At 36.5% G+C, this 19,812-nt stretch overlaps 1 protein-coding gene across 1 annotated transcript; it reads right to left on the reverse strand.

The window, feature by feature from the left end:
- Positions 1-596: 596 nt before the first annotated feature.
- On the reverse strand, positions 597-7,224 carry LOC122645276 (LEAF RUST 10 DISEASE-RESISTANCE LOCUS RECEPTOR-LIKE PROTEIN KINASE-like 2.1). Its single transcript, XM_043838599.1, has 3 exons — positions 6,453-7,224; positions 2,058-2,093; positions 597-1,733 (listed from the first exon to the last, which is right to left on the reverse strand). Exons 1-3 carry the CDS (start codon positions 7,222-7,224, stop codon positions 646-648), a joined length of 1,896 nt encoding a protein of 631 aa, XP_043694534.1. The 3' UTR covers positions 597-645.
- Between the last annotated feature and the right edge of the window lie 12,588 nt (positions 7,225-19,812).

Below are 19,812 nucleotides of genomic sequence, written 5' to 3' on the forward strand. Positions count from 1 at the left end.
ATTTCTAAAGCTTATAATTCCTGTACCAGCACTGGAAAACTATGCTAAGAAACAGTATGAAGCCTTACACCATAAAACATTAACATTCAAACAAGGGAATATAATCCAGAATCTAAAATGACTGAATCCAAGAGTGAACTTGGTCGCCATAATTAAATGGGAATCCTTTCGCGAACCAAGCCATGGTAGTTGCATAAATTGCTGGAGATGAGAGAATGCTAGAAAGGGTAGTTGGAGACAAGAGAGAGAGAGAAATTGTAAAAATTAGAAAATGGGAGATTCATGCTAAGTTTAGATATAGGGGGAGATTAGAGCTGGATTTAAACAAAGAGAGAGGAATCGAACGAGAGGAGAGGTCAAAGGAGAAGAAAAGGAGGAGAATAAATTCAGTCTTGTTTCATGAGGACATAACTGGGTGTTGTGACAAGCCACATCTTTAACTTCTTTATCCCTATGGATGTCAATTATGTTCCTTATCCTTTGCGTTTTCCAGTTAATGACTAGGCCATGTTGTTTAACATCTGTATTACTCACTTTTCAGAAAGATGTAGAACTTCACACTTAAATGAATTTAGTTAATCTCACTGAAGTATACATCAAAGCGAGTCACCAGAAAAAAATAAAAATAAATAAAGCACAAGCCATTTAAAGTATTTCATTGATGGGCATATTAACAAGTGATCTCGAAGAAGAAGAAAAGAAAGGTGTTGGTGGTATTGGCAAAGATTCAAGGTTTCCTTCCAACATATCCACTACTTTACTTATCGATGGTCGATTTGCTGGATCAACCTGTATGCACCACATTCCCACTAAAGTCATCTTCTTGTAAATTTCTTCGTCCTCTTCCATCATAGCCTCATTTACTCTTGCCTGTTTGCCTACTCCAACACACTTGTACATCCAGTTTGCAAAATATATTTCACCAGTTTGATCAACTTGGTCATCAATGTTCCTTCGTCCCCCAACCATTTCTAGTACCATCATTCCATAACTATAGACATCTGACTTGTGTGAGACTCCTCCAAAGGTTCGAAAAAACACTTCAGGTGCAATATATCCTGCAGTTCCTCTGGCACCTGTCATTGATATAATACTGTCTTTTCTAGGACATAGTTTAGCAAGACCAAAATCAGATATCTTTGGACAGAATTCCTCATCTAGAAGAATGTTATGGGGTTTTATGTCAAAATGTAAAATGCGTGTATTACAACCACGGTGTAAATACTCTAATCCCCGAGCAATGCCAACTGCAATTTGATATAGTCTTTCCCAACAAAGGTGAGGTCTTGTTTGTGCTGGTTCCATATCATTGATGAACTTTTCAAGAGATCCATTGTGCATGAACTCATATAAGAGAGCTCTTTTAGATCCATCAAAGCAGAAACCTAAAAGACTAACTATATTAACATGGGAAGTCTTACTAATGGTTGCAACTTCATTAATGAATTCTCCTCCATCACCTTTAGAATCATTCAAGATTTTCACTGCAACCAGATGGCCATCCTCTAACTTCCCTTTGAATACACTGCCATAACCACCTTGGCCCAATTTTTCTTTAAATGAGCTGGTCATTTTCTTGATATCTGAATAACTATATCTTTTCATATTTGGCGACCCATAAGTCTTTAGAAAATCAGCAACAATTTGAGCAGTTCTTCTTCTATTCAAATACCATTTTCTCAAGTACCAGAGGATTGTGGCTAATATTGCTGCATAACCAATGAATGACAAAACTGTAAAAAAAAAAGAAAAAAAAATTAGAATCATGTACAATACAAAATGATTATACTACATGTCAGTATGTCACATTAATGTCTACAGTAAAAATTCTACAGGCACACTTTCACCACTGGTTCTGCCTTATATTAGAGTGGGGCCTATTGGGATGATGTGATTGTGGATAGTCTCTATAACTTGTGGGGTTAACACTCCTCTATGATATTTCCAAAGAACTTATCTCATTGTCTTATCAAGCTTCAGGAATGGAATACATGCATATGACTTTCCTAAACTCAACTTTTTAGTAAATGTTAAACAGGAATGAAGAGCTGATATACCTGAGATGATCTTCTTTGCCAAACTTATCTGGGGCACTGCAACACAATCATAACATTGATTAGCTTTAACTAAAAGAATGATGGAACTAAAACCTATAAACCTACCCAAATCACAACATTATCGGAAAATCCCAACTGTACCATAAAAGTTGAGCAAGGCTGTGCATAAAACGCTTGTAGTTCCTTTCATTTAAATTGTTTTAGATATGTTTACTTTTCCAAATTAGTTTGTCAAGTTGCAGGGGAAATGACCCATAAATAAACAAGTTTGTGCATCACTGACTGGAAGATTAAATGATAGGTCTTTAGTTAATTATAAAAATAACAGGATTGATCACTAGGAACTCTTGGTGGTTTTCCTCGGGTGGAGTTTCTATTGACGTTGGAGTCATGAGATTTTAGGGGTGGGGAAAGGGTATTAATATCCATTGAAGAGAAGTCCCAAACTGGGAATGAGAAGAGACACTAATTCCTATCCATCTCCAATAAATGCATCTTTATGCACAGAAAATTGAAAATCTGGAGGCTATATTAAGATTCATTTGCAAAGATGCAAGTGATTTTCACTAGCTGAAATACAAAATGTGTTAAGTGATGCAGTTAATGACCAGTTGGGCTTTGGTGAGGTGTAAATTCTGGCAGTTTAATGTTTCAGATTTTTACCTCTAGTTTGAGATTCATTCATGGCTGAGGGCTATTATTTTTCTGATTTGATTCTCTCTATCTGATGTTGTATTTGTTGTGGTTTTCCTATTTAACCAAAACTTGTTAGAACTGGACTTCTGGGGCTTTGAACGATTTGATCATCTTTAGTAATCTTTGAGCTTCTTATAGTTTCTCCTTCTGCCTAGGCTGAGATCGTTCTGTTCGTTGTTCCACTATTTCTTTTCTGATTTGATTCTCTCTATCTGATGTTGTATTTGTTGTGGTTTTCCTATTTAACCAAAACTTGTTAGAACTGGACTTCTGGGGCTTTGAACGATTTGATCATCTTTAGTAATCTTTGAGCTTCTTATAGTTTCTCCTTCTGCCTAGGCTGAGATCGTTCTGTTCGTTGTTCCACTATTTCTTTGCCTTGTTTTCCTTGGGGTGTTGTGCATCTTGTTCAATTCCCTGTTGTCCTTCATTTATAGAGCTTATTCAACTTTTACCGTTGAGTCCCCCCCCCCCCAAAAAAAAAAAAAAGACCAGAAAAGTCGTGCCGGGTTGAGGTCAGCCCTGTTTAGAATTGGACTGAGCTGAAATTTTATAAATAGATAATCTGTGCAGTATCCATGTGGATCCCCTTGTACTTATGCCATGTTTCGTTTACTACTCAGTAGTATTGATAGTGAAGCCTAATCAATGGGGCAACAAGGGATGGTCAGATAAGGAAAGACCGGCACGGCCACAAGGCCACACAACCCCAAGATGTAGGTATGTGCATGAACTCCTTACCATACTTGTATGCATGTGAGATTTTTTTTTTTAAGGGTAAAATACATTTTGAGGTATCCAATGTTTAATCTACCTAACATTTTTAAAACTACGTTTGAGGTACCCAAGCATAAACTATGTTTAGGAGGTCATATGATGATGTAATAACCAAAATGCCCCAAATTCTTATATTTATGTCTAAAAAAAAATTGTAATTGGAGGAATATGGTTCAACACCACAGTTTCACATTTTTGAACCTTTGATTTAGATCATACCCGTTCATATAATATTTTGAATCATGACAAATAGAATGGTACATTCTGATTTAAGATCACACCATCAATATTTTCCAATATATTCTAATTTATGATTCAACCTTAATGTTTTAACATTTTTAAATGTTTGATTTGTATTGTAATAAATTAATTAGTATTTTAAATAATGATTAACATAATTATGCAATCTAATAGAAGATCAAACCACTATGAAATTCTAAATATTTCAAATGGAATGATACAATTTAACCATTATATTTTAGCTGTTTAGATCTTTGATTTGCATTATGATTTACTCTTGTGTTTCTCATGAATTAAAATCATGATGCAAATTGAAGGACTAAAAGTTTTGAAAAAAATAATGGTTGAATTGTATCCTTTTAATTGAAATCTTTTAGATTATGATGGCCATCTAATCTCATATCATGTTCTACCATTAAGTTTGTTGTGGTTTAAAATACTAAATGACTGGTCACGATTCAAATTAAACATTGAAAAATGTTAAAACATTAAACTTGAATCACATCCTTCAAATTATAATATTTTGAAAGATCTAGAAACATGGTGTTGAACTATATCCTTTCTATTGGAATCTTTTTGATAGATAACATTATTTGTGTTTGATACTCTTAATTTAGTTTTTAAAACATAGGTAATTTACATATACCACCCCTGAGGTTTGACGAAAATATGATTTTACCCCTTAGTTTTGGAAAATTTTGCGTACCCCCCTGAGGTTTGCAAACGGTAACAAATAAACCCATTCCTTCAATTCATGGCTAACAGTGTTAAAAACATGGAATGAAATGACAAAATTGCCCTTACAAAGAAAAAAAAATATCTGCAATATCCTAAACCTCATCTTCTTCCTTGTCCCTCTTGTTTTAGCTTCAATCTCTCTTCTTATGGTGTTTATCCCAATCCCAATCCCAATCCCACCTTTGGTACCGTGGCTGTACCACCGTATCCTTCAAATTCTGCCGGTGCAGGATTTGTTGGACTCACCACAAGCACTACTAATATCATAAACCCTAATTCTCAAACCCTTGTGTATGAGGGATTGGATTCCTTTCCAGGTTCTGTTGATTCTAAGGTGTCTCTTTCTAGCCAACAAGGGTTTGGAACAGAACCGCTGGTCATGCCGGCGATGCCGCCGTTGGGTTTCACGCCCAACTCACCCACGTTGTGGCCATACTCCAACGATGATGCTTACCCGGTTTCTTGTCTTTGGGATGTTGGAACAGATTCTTTCTGGTGCGATTTCTGATTTTTTTTGGTTTTTTCTTCCCTCAAGCCTCCATTGATACATAAGGCTTCCCTAATTTATATTATGTGGAAAGCTGTTCTTCCAAAGAAAATGAAATAAGAGACATAACTGGGGAAGAGTGACCCATGATTTGTTCCCAGGGTTATATTTCTCAGCAGTGTTTAAGATCTCTGTTCCCCTGGCTCTCATGGCAATCCCACCTGCAACACAACCCATGTCACCGCAACTGGCAGATGCAAAGAGGCACCTTGGATCGATCATGGAAGGACCCTTGAACCATTTGTTGGTCACCAGTTCATACCTCCAAATTGCCATACCTTCAAACTCCCTACCTGAAACAAGCAAATGGGTTCCTGCAGAGAGACTCCTTATCGCCGGAGGCAAAGCAAGCGTCCGACGGCAAAACAGGGAGCTTCCTGCAAGAAGTGAATTGAACCCTAGAAATTCTCTCTTTGTGCTCATCTATTTAGTTCAAGTGCAACTGAACCCAATTTGACACCTTTGACAAGATCAAAGGCTTGATTGATGTCTTGAAGATGGAATTGATGGGAGGAAAAGATCTGTTATTTGATCTTACACCAGGTGCCTATCACTGATGATGCGCAGATCTTATAATCAAGTTTCAGGTATTGGGTCATGGAACATTCGGTGTTGATCCATTTGAAAAGAATTGCAAAGAAGATCTGTTATTTGATCTTACACCAGGTGCCTATCTCTGATGATGCGCAGATCTTATAATCAAGTTCCAGGTATTGGGTCATGGAACATTCGGTGTTGATCCATTTGAAAAGAATTGCAAAGCTCTTCTGTTCATTCAGTTCAATCTCAATGTAATTAATAGGGATTTAGGGTTTGGTGAAGAAATTCTTTCCTTTTTTATATATATAAAAACGTCCCAAATTTTGGTTAAACACTCTCTCTGTTGAGTATATCTAGCAGTAGCTTCAGTTCTAAAGGAAGGAAGATGAGTTTCAGGATATTTTTTTTTCTTTGTAAGGACAATTTTGTCATTTCATCCCATGTTTTTAACATTGTTAGTCATGAATTGACGGAATGGGTTTATTTGTTACTGTTTGCAAACCTCAGGGGGGGGGGGTACGCAAAATTTTCCAAAACTAAGGGGTAAAATCATACTTTTGTCAAACCTCAGGTGTGGTATGTGTAAATTACCGTTAAAACATTAGATATCTTAAATGTTATTTCTTCAAATATTGGGTACCTAAGGTGTAATTACTCTTTTCTTATTATTATTGAATTAGAACAAAAAGGTGAGATGGTTGAGCATGGCACAAGAGACTAGAAGCTTGAAATCCTTTGTTCACTATGTTCTTGTTTTCATAGACTTAAAAGCTTCAATTTTTATGTTAGGAACCAATTTCTAGCTTTATATACAACTTTAAAGACCAGACAACAATAATCTCATCTAGAAAACTTACCAATAATGCAGCTTTGACGTTGAGGTCCCGGGGAGCAAAAACACCAGAACTCTTCTTCATAGAATCCGCAGCGGCCACCGCTCCCTCGGCATTCACTGCAATTACTACTCACAGTCTCATTCCATTGCAACTGAAACCCTCCCTCTACCAATCCTGCGTAGCCCATATCTAGTAATTGCACATAACTCATCATCCAATAATACTTCGCTACAGGTGCAATCACTATAGGAGCACAGGTCTTAAGAGAATCATTCAGGTTTGCCAATCCCAAATCATGTTGGTAAAAGGCGTAAGAGTGATTCCCAGTGTTGATGCTGGAGCAATTAATGGGAAGATATCCATAATTGGGTGGAACTGGCCTTGTACAATTGAAGTAAAAGATAAGATTTTCAGTATTTTGACTATACACGAAAGGAGAGCCATTGAAGCTTAAATTCCGCAGAGGAATATGGCAATCGTTTTGCAGTGCTTCGGTGCTGACTACCGAAACCAAGTTATCAGCGTAGGAGATGTTTCTGATAAGGTATTTATTACCAGATATGAGTATCATTGGCTCTTCATTTTCACAGGTAACCTCGAATCCTGGGTAACCGCAGTAGGAGTCTTGTATGAGAGAAATCCAAAAAGGGTAGCTTATGTCTGTGCCATTCCCGCAGCTCCTAGGTATGCAAGCGTCGAATTTTGGATCTGCTGAGTGAGCTTCTGGTAAGCAGATTGCCAGGAAGAAGGTGTTGATGATTAAAAACTTGAAGAAAAAGTTCTGGTGATCCATCTTCAGTATAAAAAACAAAGACGGCGAAAGTTTATACTTATGGAGGAATTTTTTAGCAGGAATCATTATAGATAAGGGAGATTTTCTGGTGCAGAGTTCTTCTATAAGGTCAGGTAGGGAGGAAGTTAGAAAGACTATTGGCACTTCTCTTCTGACCAAACAGATTCTAAGCTCATCACCCTCTTTCCCGGGACAAGTGGGGTTTTTTTTTTTTCTTTCTACTTTTTAAATGATAATAGAAAATGAGAGAACTTCGGCTTTAAGCAGCCTTCTTTGAATTCACTGAATTATTTGTTCCTATTCTATCAAAAAAAAAAAAAAAAGAATTATTTGTTTCTATGAAGCTTCAATAACAAGAGGTCTCAATCAAAGTGACCAAATTTAACAATCAATTCTATTCTATTATTTTTTATAGAGATTAGTCAGAGGCCTAAGTTTCCACGTGTCTTCATTCGATTCGATGGTCAACCAACTAGACTTACTCTTCTAAATTTTTTAATATAAATAAAAAAATGAATGAACATAATTACTCAATTACAAATAAATACTTCCTTTTTTTTTTTTATTATAAAGTTGATTGGCGTGTTATGGGTTTAAGGCAATTATTTTCTAAAAAAAATTTAAATTTAATAACACTAGTCTCTACCTTCATAAAATCCTATATTTGAGAGTCTTATTTTAAGGAAATCCCTATTTTAAAAGAGTTAAGATAACAATCAAAGATGGCGACTTTATGAAGTTCATCAAATTTCAACCCATACCATATAGATATAGGCAATATGTCAATAACCCCCCATCTCTCTCTCTCTCTCTCTCTCTCTCTCTCTCTCTCTCTCTCTCTAAAAACACAAAAGAATTATTTATTTATTTATTTTTTTCTGGTGGGGGTGGGGGTGGGGGTGGGGGTGGTGGAGGGGATCCTATATTAGATGAGAAACAGGAGGTTTTGACTTAAAACCTCCTGGCGGCTAGGCTCTACTGTACTAGCCTCAACTCTCAAGCCAACTGCACTAATAGCTGTCCTAAAAAAGGGATTATTTGTCATAAAAGAAACCATACTCCTCTTATTGGTCAAATTTTAACCAATAATGAGTATTTCTTTTGTCATTTCTTACTATGTCACAAGGATAGCATCCCAAGAAGGCGGCCAGGGTGGTGGTGGGACCCAAGGAAGGCGATAGTAGCAACTAGCATTGCAAATGCGAGGGAAGGATTCAAACTCAAGACCAAGTCCCAGACTTGCGACAATGAGACGAGCTTAACCAATTGAGCAACTCAATTGCCCGTCTAAAATGAGTATTCAATATGGTTTAAAAACTGTATCTAAGAATGTACATTATATGTGGAAGAAAGTTTTTTGTGGGGAAGTGTGTCCCCTTCCTTTAGACATAGATGGATGCAAAATGACCACCCCGACCCTCATGAATGGCAGTAATGACCGTCTTGTTGATGCCATTGCGCTCCCCACAAAGAACTCTTCTCCATCATATATACATAAAAAATTGATTAAGTGAGATGGATTATAGATCCTCTATAAAACGCCAGATTCATCTGTATTCACTGTTCCATGCCCTGTGGTAACCGTGGACTTTACAAAATTCTCCAACCTTTGAATGTCAACTAGGAAGAAAAGGCTCATTCCGTATATGAATAAATTAAGGAAGCTGCTTGTCAAACGTAACCACCAATCAGAAAAAAGTCTATACCCAACAGTGGATTCTGAAATCTAGAAACTGATCTGCAATTTTCCTTTGGGATTACCACCACGTTTAGACATTGGGCGGCAAAATAACTGCCCTGCCCCGATGAAAGACAGAAATTCTGCCCTCATGATGCTCCAATGTGCCTTCTCATTAGTCACCATGCACACATAGGGGCCACATTCCCCCCACAAAGAACGCTAACCCAAAATCTTTACATGGAATGTTGTTGAAATGTAATATCTACAAGGTATAGGGTGTTTGGGTTTGTCAATAAGGTGTGGCCAGTCTGCCTAACCTAAAATGGTTTCAAACAATCTTGGGCCTCTCATTATCAATGAAGTCCAAGAAAGGACTAATCGCTATTGGAGTGTTAATTGTCTTTACGAGTGGGAATGCTAGAAGCAATCTATTATTATTTCAAGGGTAGAGTTAGTCACGGTGAATGGAATTCCATTCATTGTGACGTTTTAGATGCACGTGGGAGGGTATTTTGGGGAACAATAAACTCTATAGGGGTTTATGAACCCTAGGATGATGTGGTGAACCTTCATTGTGTAGCGAATCGGATCTCATATTTGCTCATTTGGTTGCAAGTAAAAAGAAAGGAAAAGGAAAAGGAATGAAATTGATTTACAAAATAAAAATGAAATCATTTGTAATCATTATCAAAGATAATTGTATAGTTTACTTAAATTTTTATTGTTATATTTAATAATTATCCCTTTTGTAATTTTCAAATCTAAGAGTTTTGGATACAAAGTAAAATAAAATTTAATAATCAAATTACAATGATTTGGAGATAGTCATTCAATCATGTTAATAATGATTACATAGATTTCTTTTTTTAATGTTTCAAGTTCACTTCTTTTTCCCTTATTTACCTTGCAACTAAATAGAACCCTTATGTCATGATTATCCACTGCTGACTTAAAAATCCCCTTAAAAATTTAGATTTTTGTAAGAAAAAAAAAAGTTGATGAGTCCAAGATTTTGATTTCATTGATTCATGTTTCTTGTTTGTATCGGGTTGGATCCTTTCTCTGCTGATGGCAATGCCAAAAATAGAGTATATATTGATCTAATCATTTTTGTATTTGTATCATATAGGTTTCCTTGGACGTTAATCATTGTTCTTTTTTATTTTTTTAATACATCTTCTACTTACCTTTAGCCCAAAAAATCCCATAGTTGACTTAAAAAATTTGGATTTTCATAGGCTCCGTTTGTTTCAGCGTAAAATTTTACATGAAAATTTTTCCGTGGTAAATTTTACATGTTGAAAAGTTTTTTAATGTTTGTTTCCATAGAAAAACAAACATTGAAAAACTTTTGCACATGTAAAATTGTTTAAGTCAAATTTTTTGAAGTGAAAATTAAGTCTTATCATATGATAAAGAAAATTGATTTGACTTTTATTGATTATAAAAATCAAATTTATTTAATAAGAGGAAGACTAAATGCACCATTAAGTAGAACTTCATTCTCTCTCTCTCTCTCTCTCTCTCTCTCTCCACACACACACACACACAACCAACTGCACAAACCCCAGCCTATCAAATAATCCATCTCTCCTCATAAAAAAATTATTTCTCTCTAAAAAAAAATTCAAATATGTAAATGACTTAGTCACATTTTATTCATCATTACCCTTAAATATCTCTCTTCTTCAATTTTTGTGGCTTCATGGGACTCACCAGAGGAGAACCCTCATATTCAACACTACCCTTATTCTTTGATTAAGGAGAAAAAACAAAAAGCTTTCCTTTTTAACAATGGAGCATATGGGCTACCCAATGAAAAATGACTTAATTATAAAAGAACTATTCTGATGTCTGAAAATTGTGGGAAAAAAGCTATAGCTAACCCTGTGATATGATCCTATTATAGAGAAAGCTTGAACAAAAAAAAATCACTGTATATCAGTGGCTTGAATTTTAACTTTACTGAAATGGAAGCTTAATAGCATTATGTGAGAACAATGATTTGTCCTTAAGGAATATTTTTCTCTTGAGAAAATAAGAATAGAAAGTCGCTACCTAGATTAGAGTTTATGAATCACATTCTGTTATGTGCACCTTGACTCGTGGTATGTAGTTAGTAGTAGTTACATATTGGTAGTAATGATGGAGTAGGTTATTGTGCACATGGAGAATGGAAGAAGTTGTAATTAAACATAGTAGAAGGCTGAGGTGTCGATTATGTAACAGTTGCCTCTTTAAGCAATCTATTAAATAGTAATTGATAATGAAGAATGTATTTGGAATTTGCTAAAAAAATCTCTTTTAGAGAAGGAGGCCAGACTTCCTACGTAAAGCTTAAATCCCTACAATCTCTCATATAGAAAGAGGATCAACGACTTCCCAATTATGCTAAGATGTCCTTGCTTTGTCAGTAAATCGTATGCATCTGATATCCTATTTTATCTCTTTTCCACCTTTATTTATTTATTTATTTTTCCTATTTACCCTCTTCCCTCTCTTGTGCTCGTATCACATTCAAAACAAATGTCTCCAATTGAACTGGTCTGACCACGAGATCAAGTTTAAGTCAAGTTGCGGATGAAGGAAGGTCTTAAGCACCCTAGTCCATTTGGTGAACTGCTCTTCCCATTTATAACCAAATACATTATGATATAATTCATGTAAAATAAATATAAAACATGAAATAAAATAAATAAAAGAAGGGATGGAGATTACCTCCGTGAATGCACTACAAAACAAATGTTTGTTTAAAAAATATATCACATACAGAAATATTAAGCCTAGACAATTGGTATTTAGAGAGAGAGAGAGAGAGAGGTTTGCAGTATTTACAAAGTGACATTGTAGATGTTAAACAATGAAAACCTCTATTAAATAATATAAAATAATGCAAATAAATATGTAAACACTCTAAACTAATATCAGAAGGTTCAAATAGAGAATATTCTATCATGAAAATAACATGAAAAAATTGGAATTAATTAAATACTGAAAATCACTAAAATTCCCTTTAATACATGAAACCTAAAACTGCCTAAAAATCACTCTATAAATTTGGGAGAGGTGGGGGGGGGGGGGGGGAATCATAATATATAAGAAAAACATAAGAGACCTATGCTACTAAATAATAATGATATGATAAGAAAACTCTATTTCCAAAATCATGCAGAGCTGAAATGCTTAGAATACTAAAATCTCTTTTAATATGTACATGATGAAAAATAATTTTGCAATAAATACCTATAAATATAAAGAAACTCAAACTATCATGAAGTATAGAAAATCACAGAGATGACACAACATTAAAATTGATGGAGGTTTACTGTTGTTGTTGTAGTTAGCACGGTGGCCGCACTGTATTCGGGGAAATTTGTCGGGCCAATGTGTGCAGATACCCCCATGTTATCAAAAAACCAGAAAGAAAAGAGATATCCTTAAAATTAAATATGAGATGCAAAATGAGAAATTTGACTCCATATGAAAGAAAATATTGAAAATAGGGTTGTGCAAGCATTACCGAAAAAAAAATAGGGGTGCAAGTTTGGCCCTGTCGACCTAAGCTCGCCTTAAGCCCGGACAGGGCCTGGGTTGAGATATCTTGGTCCTGAGGACGAATTGACGCTAAGAATTTCTGGTCCCGAGTCAAGGCCAGGCCGGGCCAGGGTTGAGGCCTTGGGTTGGAGCCCAATCCTGTCTTTTTCTTTCAAGATTTCATTACTAGATACATCATATATAACTTCAATCAAGATATGGCCCACCCCGGAGGAAACCATGAACCAATCTTACGAAATGAACCATGAAAACCAAAAATCACAAAAACTGATAGTATATCATTCTATCTATTAGGAAAACACAATGGAATAAACTAAGAACTTCAATGAAAATGCATCCTGAAAACATGAACCCCCCCAGTGGATAAAGCAAGAGAAAATTTATCGAGGATTACTATTAAATGGCAACATGCAATTCAGGCTAATGCTAATAACTAAAAGATTATAAAGAAAATAAAGAGACAAACCTTTAATTAAGAACAACTTGAGGGTATACTATAACTCTTGCTGCCAAAAGAGAAAGCCAGAAATATAACAATTGGGAAAGAGAATGCCACCCGGTCGTGCAACGCATGTCGCCCCTGCACCTTGACACAGGGGTGTCCGAAATAATCACCGCATCCCATTGAAACCCTAGAAATAACCAGATGTACGGCGGTCATTTCATGCTTCCATGTGTTAGCCTCTCAGGTTCCCTGCCTGGTACAGTTCGTCCGGTTCCTCTCATAGGGGGCAGAAATGATGACCTTACCCCTGCCTGAACACATTGTCCGGGTGGGGTCCACCCCCCTTTTATTAGAGGCACTAGGAACTATACAGGGCAGAAAACTTAAGGAGATAATTTTCTGCGTGTCTAGGCGATCGAGTGGCATTCTTTCTCCCATAACAATTTACTGGATTTCAAATGAGATATGGATGGTTTTCTCAGGATTCAGATCCTCTACTGCCGAGCTGCCCGGTAAGACCCTATTGCCAAGACACAGCAAGGCGGTAAATGACCGCCTTACCCCCACTCGGGCAAGGTGCTCGGGCAGAGGTAAGGCAGTCATTCCTCGCCTTGCTATGTCTTGGTAGTAGGGTCCTGCCGAGCAGCTCGGAAGTAGAGGATCCAAATTGGTTTTCTCATTAATGGTAAAAAATGGGGCCAAAGTTTTCAACCAATTAAATCTGAGTTTTTGTTATTAAACGGTTTTTTGGTTTTTGAAATCATCCTTAGGACTCTCCCTCTTGGGAACGCATTTAAGCCCTCCATAGGAGAGTCCACCCCCCTTTATTAGAGGAACTTGGGGAAATGGAGCAAGCACGGAATGGAACAGATAAAAATACATAATGCACCCTGTTCGACACTTAATGAAACATTGTCAACGGCGCAAGTGTGTCAATGAACACGAGTTCCACGTCGACTTGGGGTCTTCCAACATTGATATGCTAAATTAGCAAGTGGGCCTAATCTGGCCCATTTTGGGTTTGGATCAGGTCCAGTTCGGCTTAATCTGGATTAATTACTTATTTTCATTTAACTCTTTAGAAAATCATAACTTCTCATATGTAAGCCCAAATTTGACAATTACAAATGCAATAAGAAGCTAAGATTATTTCAATTTGAACAAAATAAAAACATATTATTTCAAGTAATTTTTAATGGTATGAAATTTAGAAACCATTTTTTGCCAAGAAAGTTATTTTGAGAGTGTTTCTCTTAGGACGAAAATGGAATACTTTCTAAACTGATGTTCAAATGAACTGTTTTCAAGCTAATTTCAAGAACGAGGACCTTATTCATGAAAATCAATTATTTTTTGGAAATGTGGATCAGGTTTTAAAGTCAATTGACCACCTTTTGATCCGATCAATCCTTCAGGGTTATTTTGATAATTTTTTTCAAATATAATTTCCAATCGTTTATGAGATTAAACAGATTTCTTTAATCTATGAGTTAACTTTTCCTACTGCTCCAACGAACTTATTCATCATTGCCATACATGCCTCTAGGCTGACAAAATGAATGTTTACCAAATGTCCTTCAAGATTAAGATTTAATCAGTAACATTTTTCCTTCTTCTTCTCTCCTCTTTTTCTTTTTTCTTTCTAAAGATTTCTGATCGACTTTACAAATCTAATTTTTCTTTTTTAACGATCAATTAGGGGTACACCATCCTTGGAAGGGATCTTCATGTAACTGTTCGAAAATGGGCCTAATACGAATATGGCTTTTGTATGGGATGGGTTTGGGATATGTATTTTAGCTATGGACATGGATGGGTGAAACTAGGAGTGCCAATCAGTCCGTTAAGGTCGGTTCGGTGTGGGAATGGTGAATCTGAAACCAAATCTATAAGGTTTATTTCGGTTTGGTTTGTGCTAATAGGTTTGAAATGGTTTGGGTCAGTTTTAAAAATCGGTATCAAACCATTAGCAGCCCGGTTTTAGACCGAAACTCATTTGCCTGATGGGTTCCTTATCAAATGGGCTGGGCTTCATTTGAAGTTTTGACCTTTTCAAATAGGTTGGACCCATTTTTAAGTCTTTTACCTTTATAAATGGGCTGGGCTCCATTTTTTCCAAACAAGTTTGAAAGAATGCAATGGCATGGGAGTAATTATATACTTAAGGTGTTTTCAGTTTGTACCAGGTCAGGTTATTTGGTTCGGGCCTATTGGGGGACCGTCGGTATAACCCGACCCACACCTAAACCAAGGGATTTTAAATTGTTGAAACTGAAACCTGCCCAATAAGGGCTCGGCTCGGCTTAGTTTAGGCCTCAGCGGTCGGATCAGGTCGGGTTGGCCGGTTCGATGCATGTTTTGACACCCCTAGGTGAAAAGTTCATTCTTCCTTCCCTACACAGATACACTTAGATTGAACAGATAAAATAGCCTTTGCCCTCAAACTGAGTCATTCTCTCTCTCTCTCTCTCTATATATATATATATATATACATAGGCCAAAGATTTCATACACGGCTGTGGAAGCATGCAAGGTCGTATCCCCTCTCACAAAAAGTAGGAAAAGTCATAAACCCCCACCCATATTTAATGCCTCGAAACTCCCACCCTCTCACATGCACGGCTTACACAACCGTGTATGAAAACTTCCCCCATTTATATATATATTCTATCCCATTGGATTGCCTCCATACTTGATGAAGGTATAAATACATTTAGTGGAGTACCCCTTTTCAGTACTTGTGATTATTGGGACAACTACATACATGATATTGGGATTCTCAGTTTTGGCATGGATATGATAGAATCTACTCCTATAGGCCACAAATCCCTTTTTTTTTTTTTTTTTTCCCCCTCTCCTTGTAATTTTCCCCATTGGCAAATCTATCTTTTGCATACAACTTTCCACTCATCTCATGGCATGAGAAAGCTCTTCAAACCCTTTCCTCTAACAATTACATATCAGTTTTCTTGTTTATGAATAGTGAAAACAAAGTCTAAGAGGTATATATATATATATATATATATATATATATGGCCCCCATGGACCCAAAACCTCATTACAATAGAGCTAGCAAACATGAAAGAGCCAAACCCATCACGACAATGCTAAAATCAAAACCTTAGCTGTCTTTACATTTATATATAATCTCTCTATCATTAATGGACTTTCTTAATGATGCTTAATTAACCTTGTCATGGCACCTCTTATATAGTTTTCTCTTACCAATATATGTTTTTATTTGACCTTGGGATTAGGGAATTAAGTTTAAATAGAATGTTTATACCCATTAAAATTCACTGTTATGGTTGTCTCTAGTCAATGGCATGAGATTCCAGTCTTTTCAATGCAAATTTGCATGTGATTACGTATTTTACAATGCTGCATGTTTTTCACCATTTGTACAGCGGTGGTAGCTAATATATATATATATATATCGAGTTCATAGAGCTTAGTCTCTCCATAGTAGTTTAAGTAGTAGAAGGCTTAATTAGTTATGTCTTGTATTCCATCGCTTGCATAAGTGGGTTGATTCTGAAGGGCAGTTAAGAGATTGTAGGGGCCGAAGGGTTATATCAGTATTTTGGTAAATTTCAAGTATAGGGTTTTGATATAAATTTGTAACGAGCAAGGGTGTTTTTCTCTGTAACACAATCTGGGAGAGGTGTGAGGACCAAGGTCTGTAAGCCTATTTTTCATTGATAGTGAAATAGACCTTTTCTCACCGTGGACGTAGGTAATTTTGTCGAACCACATAATCTGTGAATGTTGTTTGCGATTTCCATTATTTACTGCATTGTTTTGTGTTATCGTTTTTCTACATTCTCTTGGTTCATATCTAAGCAATTCAAACCAAAATTGGACAAAAATGAATCATTCAATTATTGAACATCCACAATTATGTGCATGGCTTTGTAACAGGCTTAGTTTTGTTATTACACTTGACCAGATGAATCAACTGTCTCACCCCATAATGGTAAAAGACAAGTCTACAGGTAGATTATTGTCTAGGTAATTAGATGATTTAAAGCATATAATATATTAACTTTAATTTAAGTAGTTCTCTCCTCTCTCACATTTCTCTGCTCATGACTTCTCTTTTTCATTAAATATATTATTTTGCTTGTTTGCTATTGGCTTGACATATAAGACGTAAATATAAGCAAACTTTGTTGGATGGAGCCCAATATGGGAGGCGATCTCCTTAATGGGTAATGGGCTTCAATTAACCACCTTAAAATGTACAATATAGAGTGAACCTTTTACAGTTGGGCCTTATTCTAGGAAAGACCCAATTGAACTTTGTTTCAGGGCTAGTCTTTACTCCCGGTCTATATAAAGGAAGCAATGTCTGCTAATTGCTACTATTGACAAATTGTGCAGACAATGACTAACAAGGAGAAAAAGAAGGATTCAAATCCCTCTCTTCCGTTTCATTCCAAGTCTCCCACCCTTTTTGGAATCCATTCTCGAGAAAGGTGGTTTCGATAGGCCCCTATGACACTTCTATTGTCTTACAAAATGAAATTCCAGTTGGTTGGCTATTGCAGTATAAAGTTCTTCTGGACAATAAACAATATGGATTTGGGTATGGTTCTTAATCTGAAATGTATTACCATTTTGATTCTGTTTAATATAAAATGAATAAAAATGGAAATTTTCTCCTCTCAGGTTCCCTGGCCGGTCAAGTTCGTAGGTTCCTCTCATAGGGAGGGAAGAAATGATGACCTCACCCCACCCGGGCAGTGTGTTCGGACAAGGGGTGAGGTTATCATTTCCGGCCCCCTATGAGAGAAACCTACGAACCTGACCGAGCAGGGACCTGAGTGGAGTTAGATTTGAATAAATGGTTGTGATTCATGCAATTAAGTAGTATTATCTATCATGAAAAAATAAAAAGGAAATAAAATTTTTTTAATGGTTTATTTCATATATTAATGATTTATGAAAGAAAGACAGAAAAAAAAAACGAAGAAAATTATAAAGAATTTGAATAATTAAAACCAGAAATCCAGTCATGGCCACCAGAGAAGAACAAAATTGGAAACTGAATTACAATAATGACTCTTTCAGTTTCAGAATGCTTTGCTTTTTGTTCTGATGATGGATAGAGTCAGATCGACCTCCACTAACTTCTCTGTCAATGATTGAATCAATTCAGGAAAAAGCAGAGAAGGAGAAAGATGGAGACCCCAAGAGAAGATGTTGACATTTCAGCAAGCAATCAATATAAAGTAGAGCATTTAAAGAGATGGATAAAGCTTATAAAACTTAAAAGGTTGCGTGGTTAAAGGTAGAGGAGAGGAGAGGCGAGTAGAGGAGAGATGCCATTCTAATGAATAGGAGTCAACGTAGAGAGACAACAGGAGAAATGTGGTTTTGTGTCTTCACATAATGTCAACCCAACCCAACTCCATAGAATTCAAATTCACCATTTTTTTATATTCTTTACTATTAGGTAGCAGGTAGGACACTTTTTTTTTTTTTTTTCTAAAGAGGAAACTGAAGAAACCACCCAAGATTTCTTTTTTTTTTTTTCTCTTTTCCACCTTTGAAGATGCATGAAGGAATATATCTATCTCTCTCTCTCTATCTCTCTGTGCTGTAATGGGAGTGTCGAAGAAGAAATAGAAAACAGAGAATGGCATCCCTTGTATACAAACAATGGCGTACGACAAACAATAACAGCAACAAGGCTATGGAGACAACAAGGATCGACCAAACACTTCTATTTAATTCTTATATTATTCTCTCTCTCTCTCTCTCTGCACATGCACCGAACACACAGAGCCACACTCATCCATACTGACAAGCTTACGTACTTAACCCTTCACAGTTTCCTCTTCCTTCTCTAACACTCCCACGAACACACACGAAAGCCTGTGTTCCCTCCCACACTAGCACTTTCTCATCACACGTGAAAACCCAGAATCTCTCTCTCTCTCTCTCTCTCTCTCTCTCCACACACAGAGGCATACATGCACGAATCCTTGATCGAACCCAATCAGGGCAGCTCTAGTCAACAATTTAAATCCAGGACCCAACCCAGATTTGAATTGATAATTTGATACCCACTATTGAGGTAATAATCTCACATCGATTGTGAGTGTTCCAACTATCGAGTATAAGAGTCACAAGAAGCCACCCCACTTTGAACCAATTGATTTTAAAAGGAAAGTTCGATATGGTATCAGACCGGGGCCTCTGTTGATGCGATGATGGGTCCTACTCCACCCATGAAGACAGAGCCTAGGAGAGTCCTGCACGTAAAGGGGAGTATAGACGTAATAACCCCACATCAACTGTGAGTGCTTCAACCATCGAGTATAAGAGCCACAAGAGGCCATCCCACTTTGAACCAATTGGTTTTAAGATGGAAGCTTAATATGGTATTAGAGTGGGTACGTTGGGCCTCCATCGATGATGGGTCATGCTCCACCTACGAAGACAGAGCCTAGAAGAGTTCTGCACATAAGGGGGAGTATAGAGGTAATAATCTCATATTGAGTGCTCCAACTATCGAATATAAGAACCACAAGAGGTTTCAATATGAAAGCTTAATACCCACCCACATTATGAAATTCCACAGTAAGAGATTAAGGGTGCATGAATTGCCAAAAAAATGTGTATGATCAAGCCAAATTAATGAGGCTAACTGCATCTGCATTATATACTTGAGATGAACTCATCGTGAAGGAAATGTCTATTTCTGTTGAGTTACTCTCCTTTCTAGGGTTAGCCAGAAAAAAGAGAAGAACAAAAAGGATAGAGAAGAAAATAAAAGCAACTATTCTCAGTTCATCACCATCTATAATCAAAACAGCCACTCACAGATCGAAAGAGGTTTAAAGGGAAGAACTTATAAGCACATGTGCTTTGAGAGTACTATTATTAAGCAAAAGCTTCC

Source organism: Telopea speciosissima, chromosome 11 (genome assembly GCF_018873765.1).
Source record: "Telopea speciosissima isolate NSW1024214 ecotype Mountain lineage chromosome 11, Tspe_v1, whole genome shotgun sequence".
Lineage (NCBI taxonomy): Eukaryota > Viridiplantae > Streptophyta > Magnoliopsida > Proteales > Proteaceae > Telopea > Telopea speciosissima.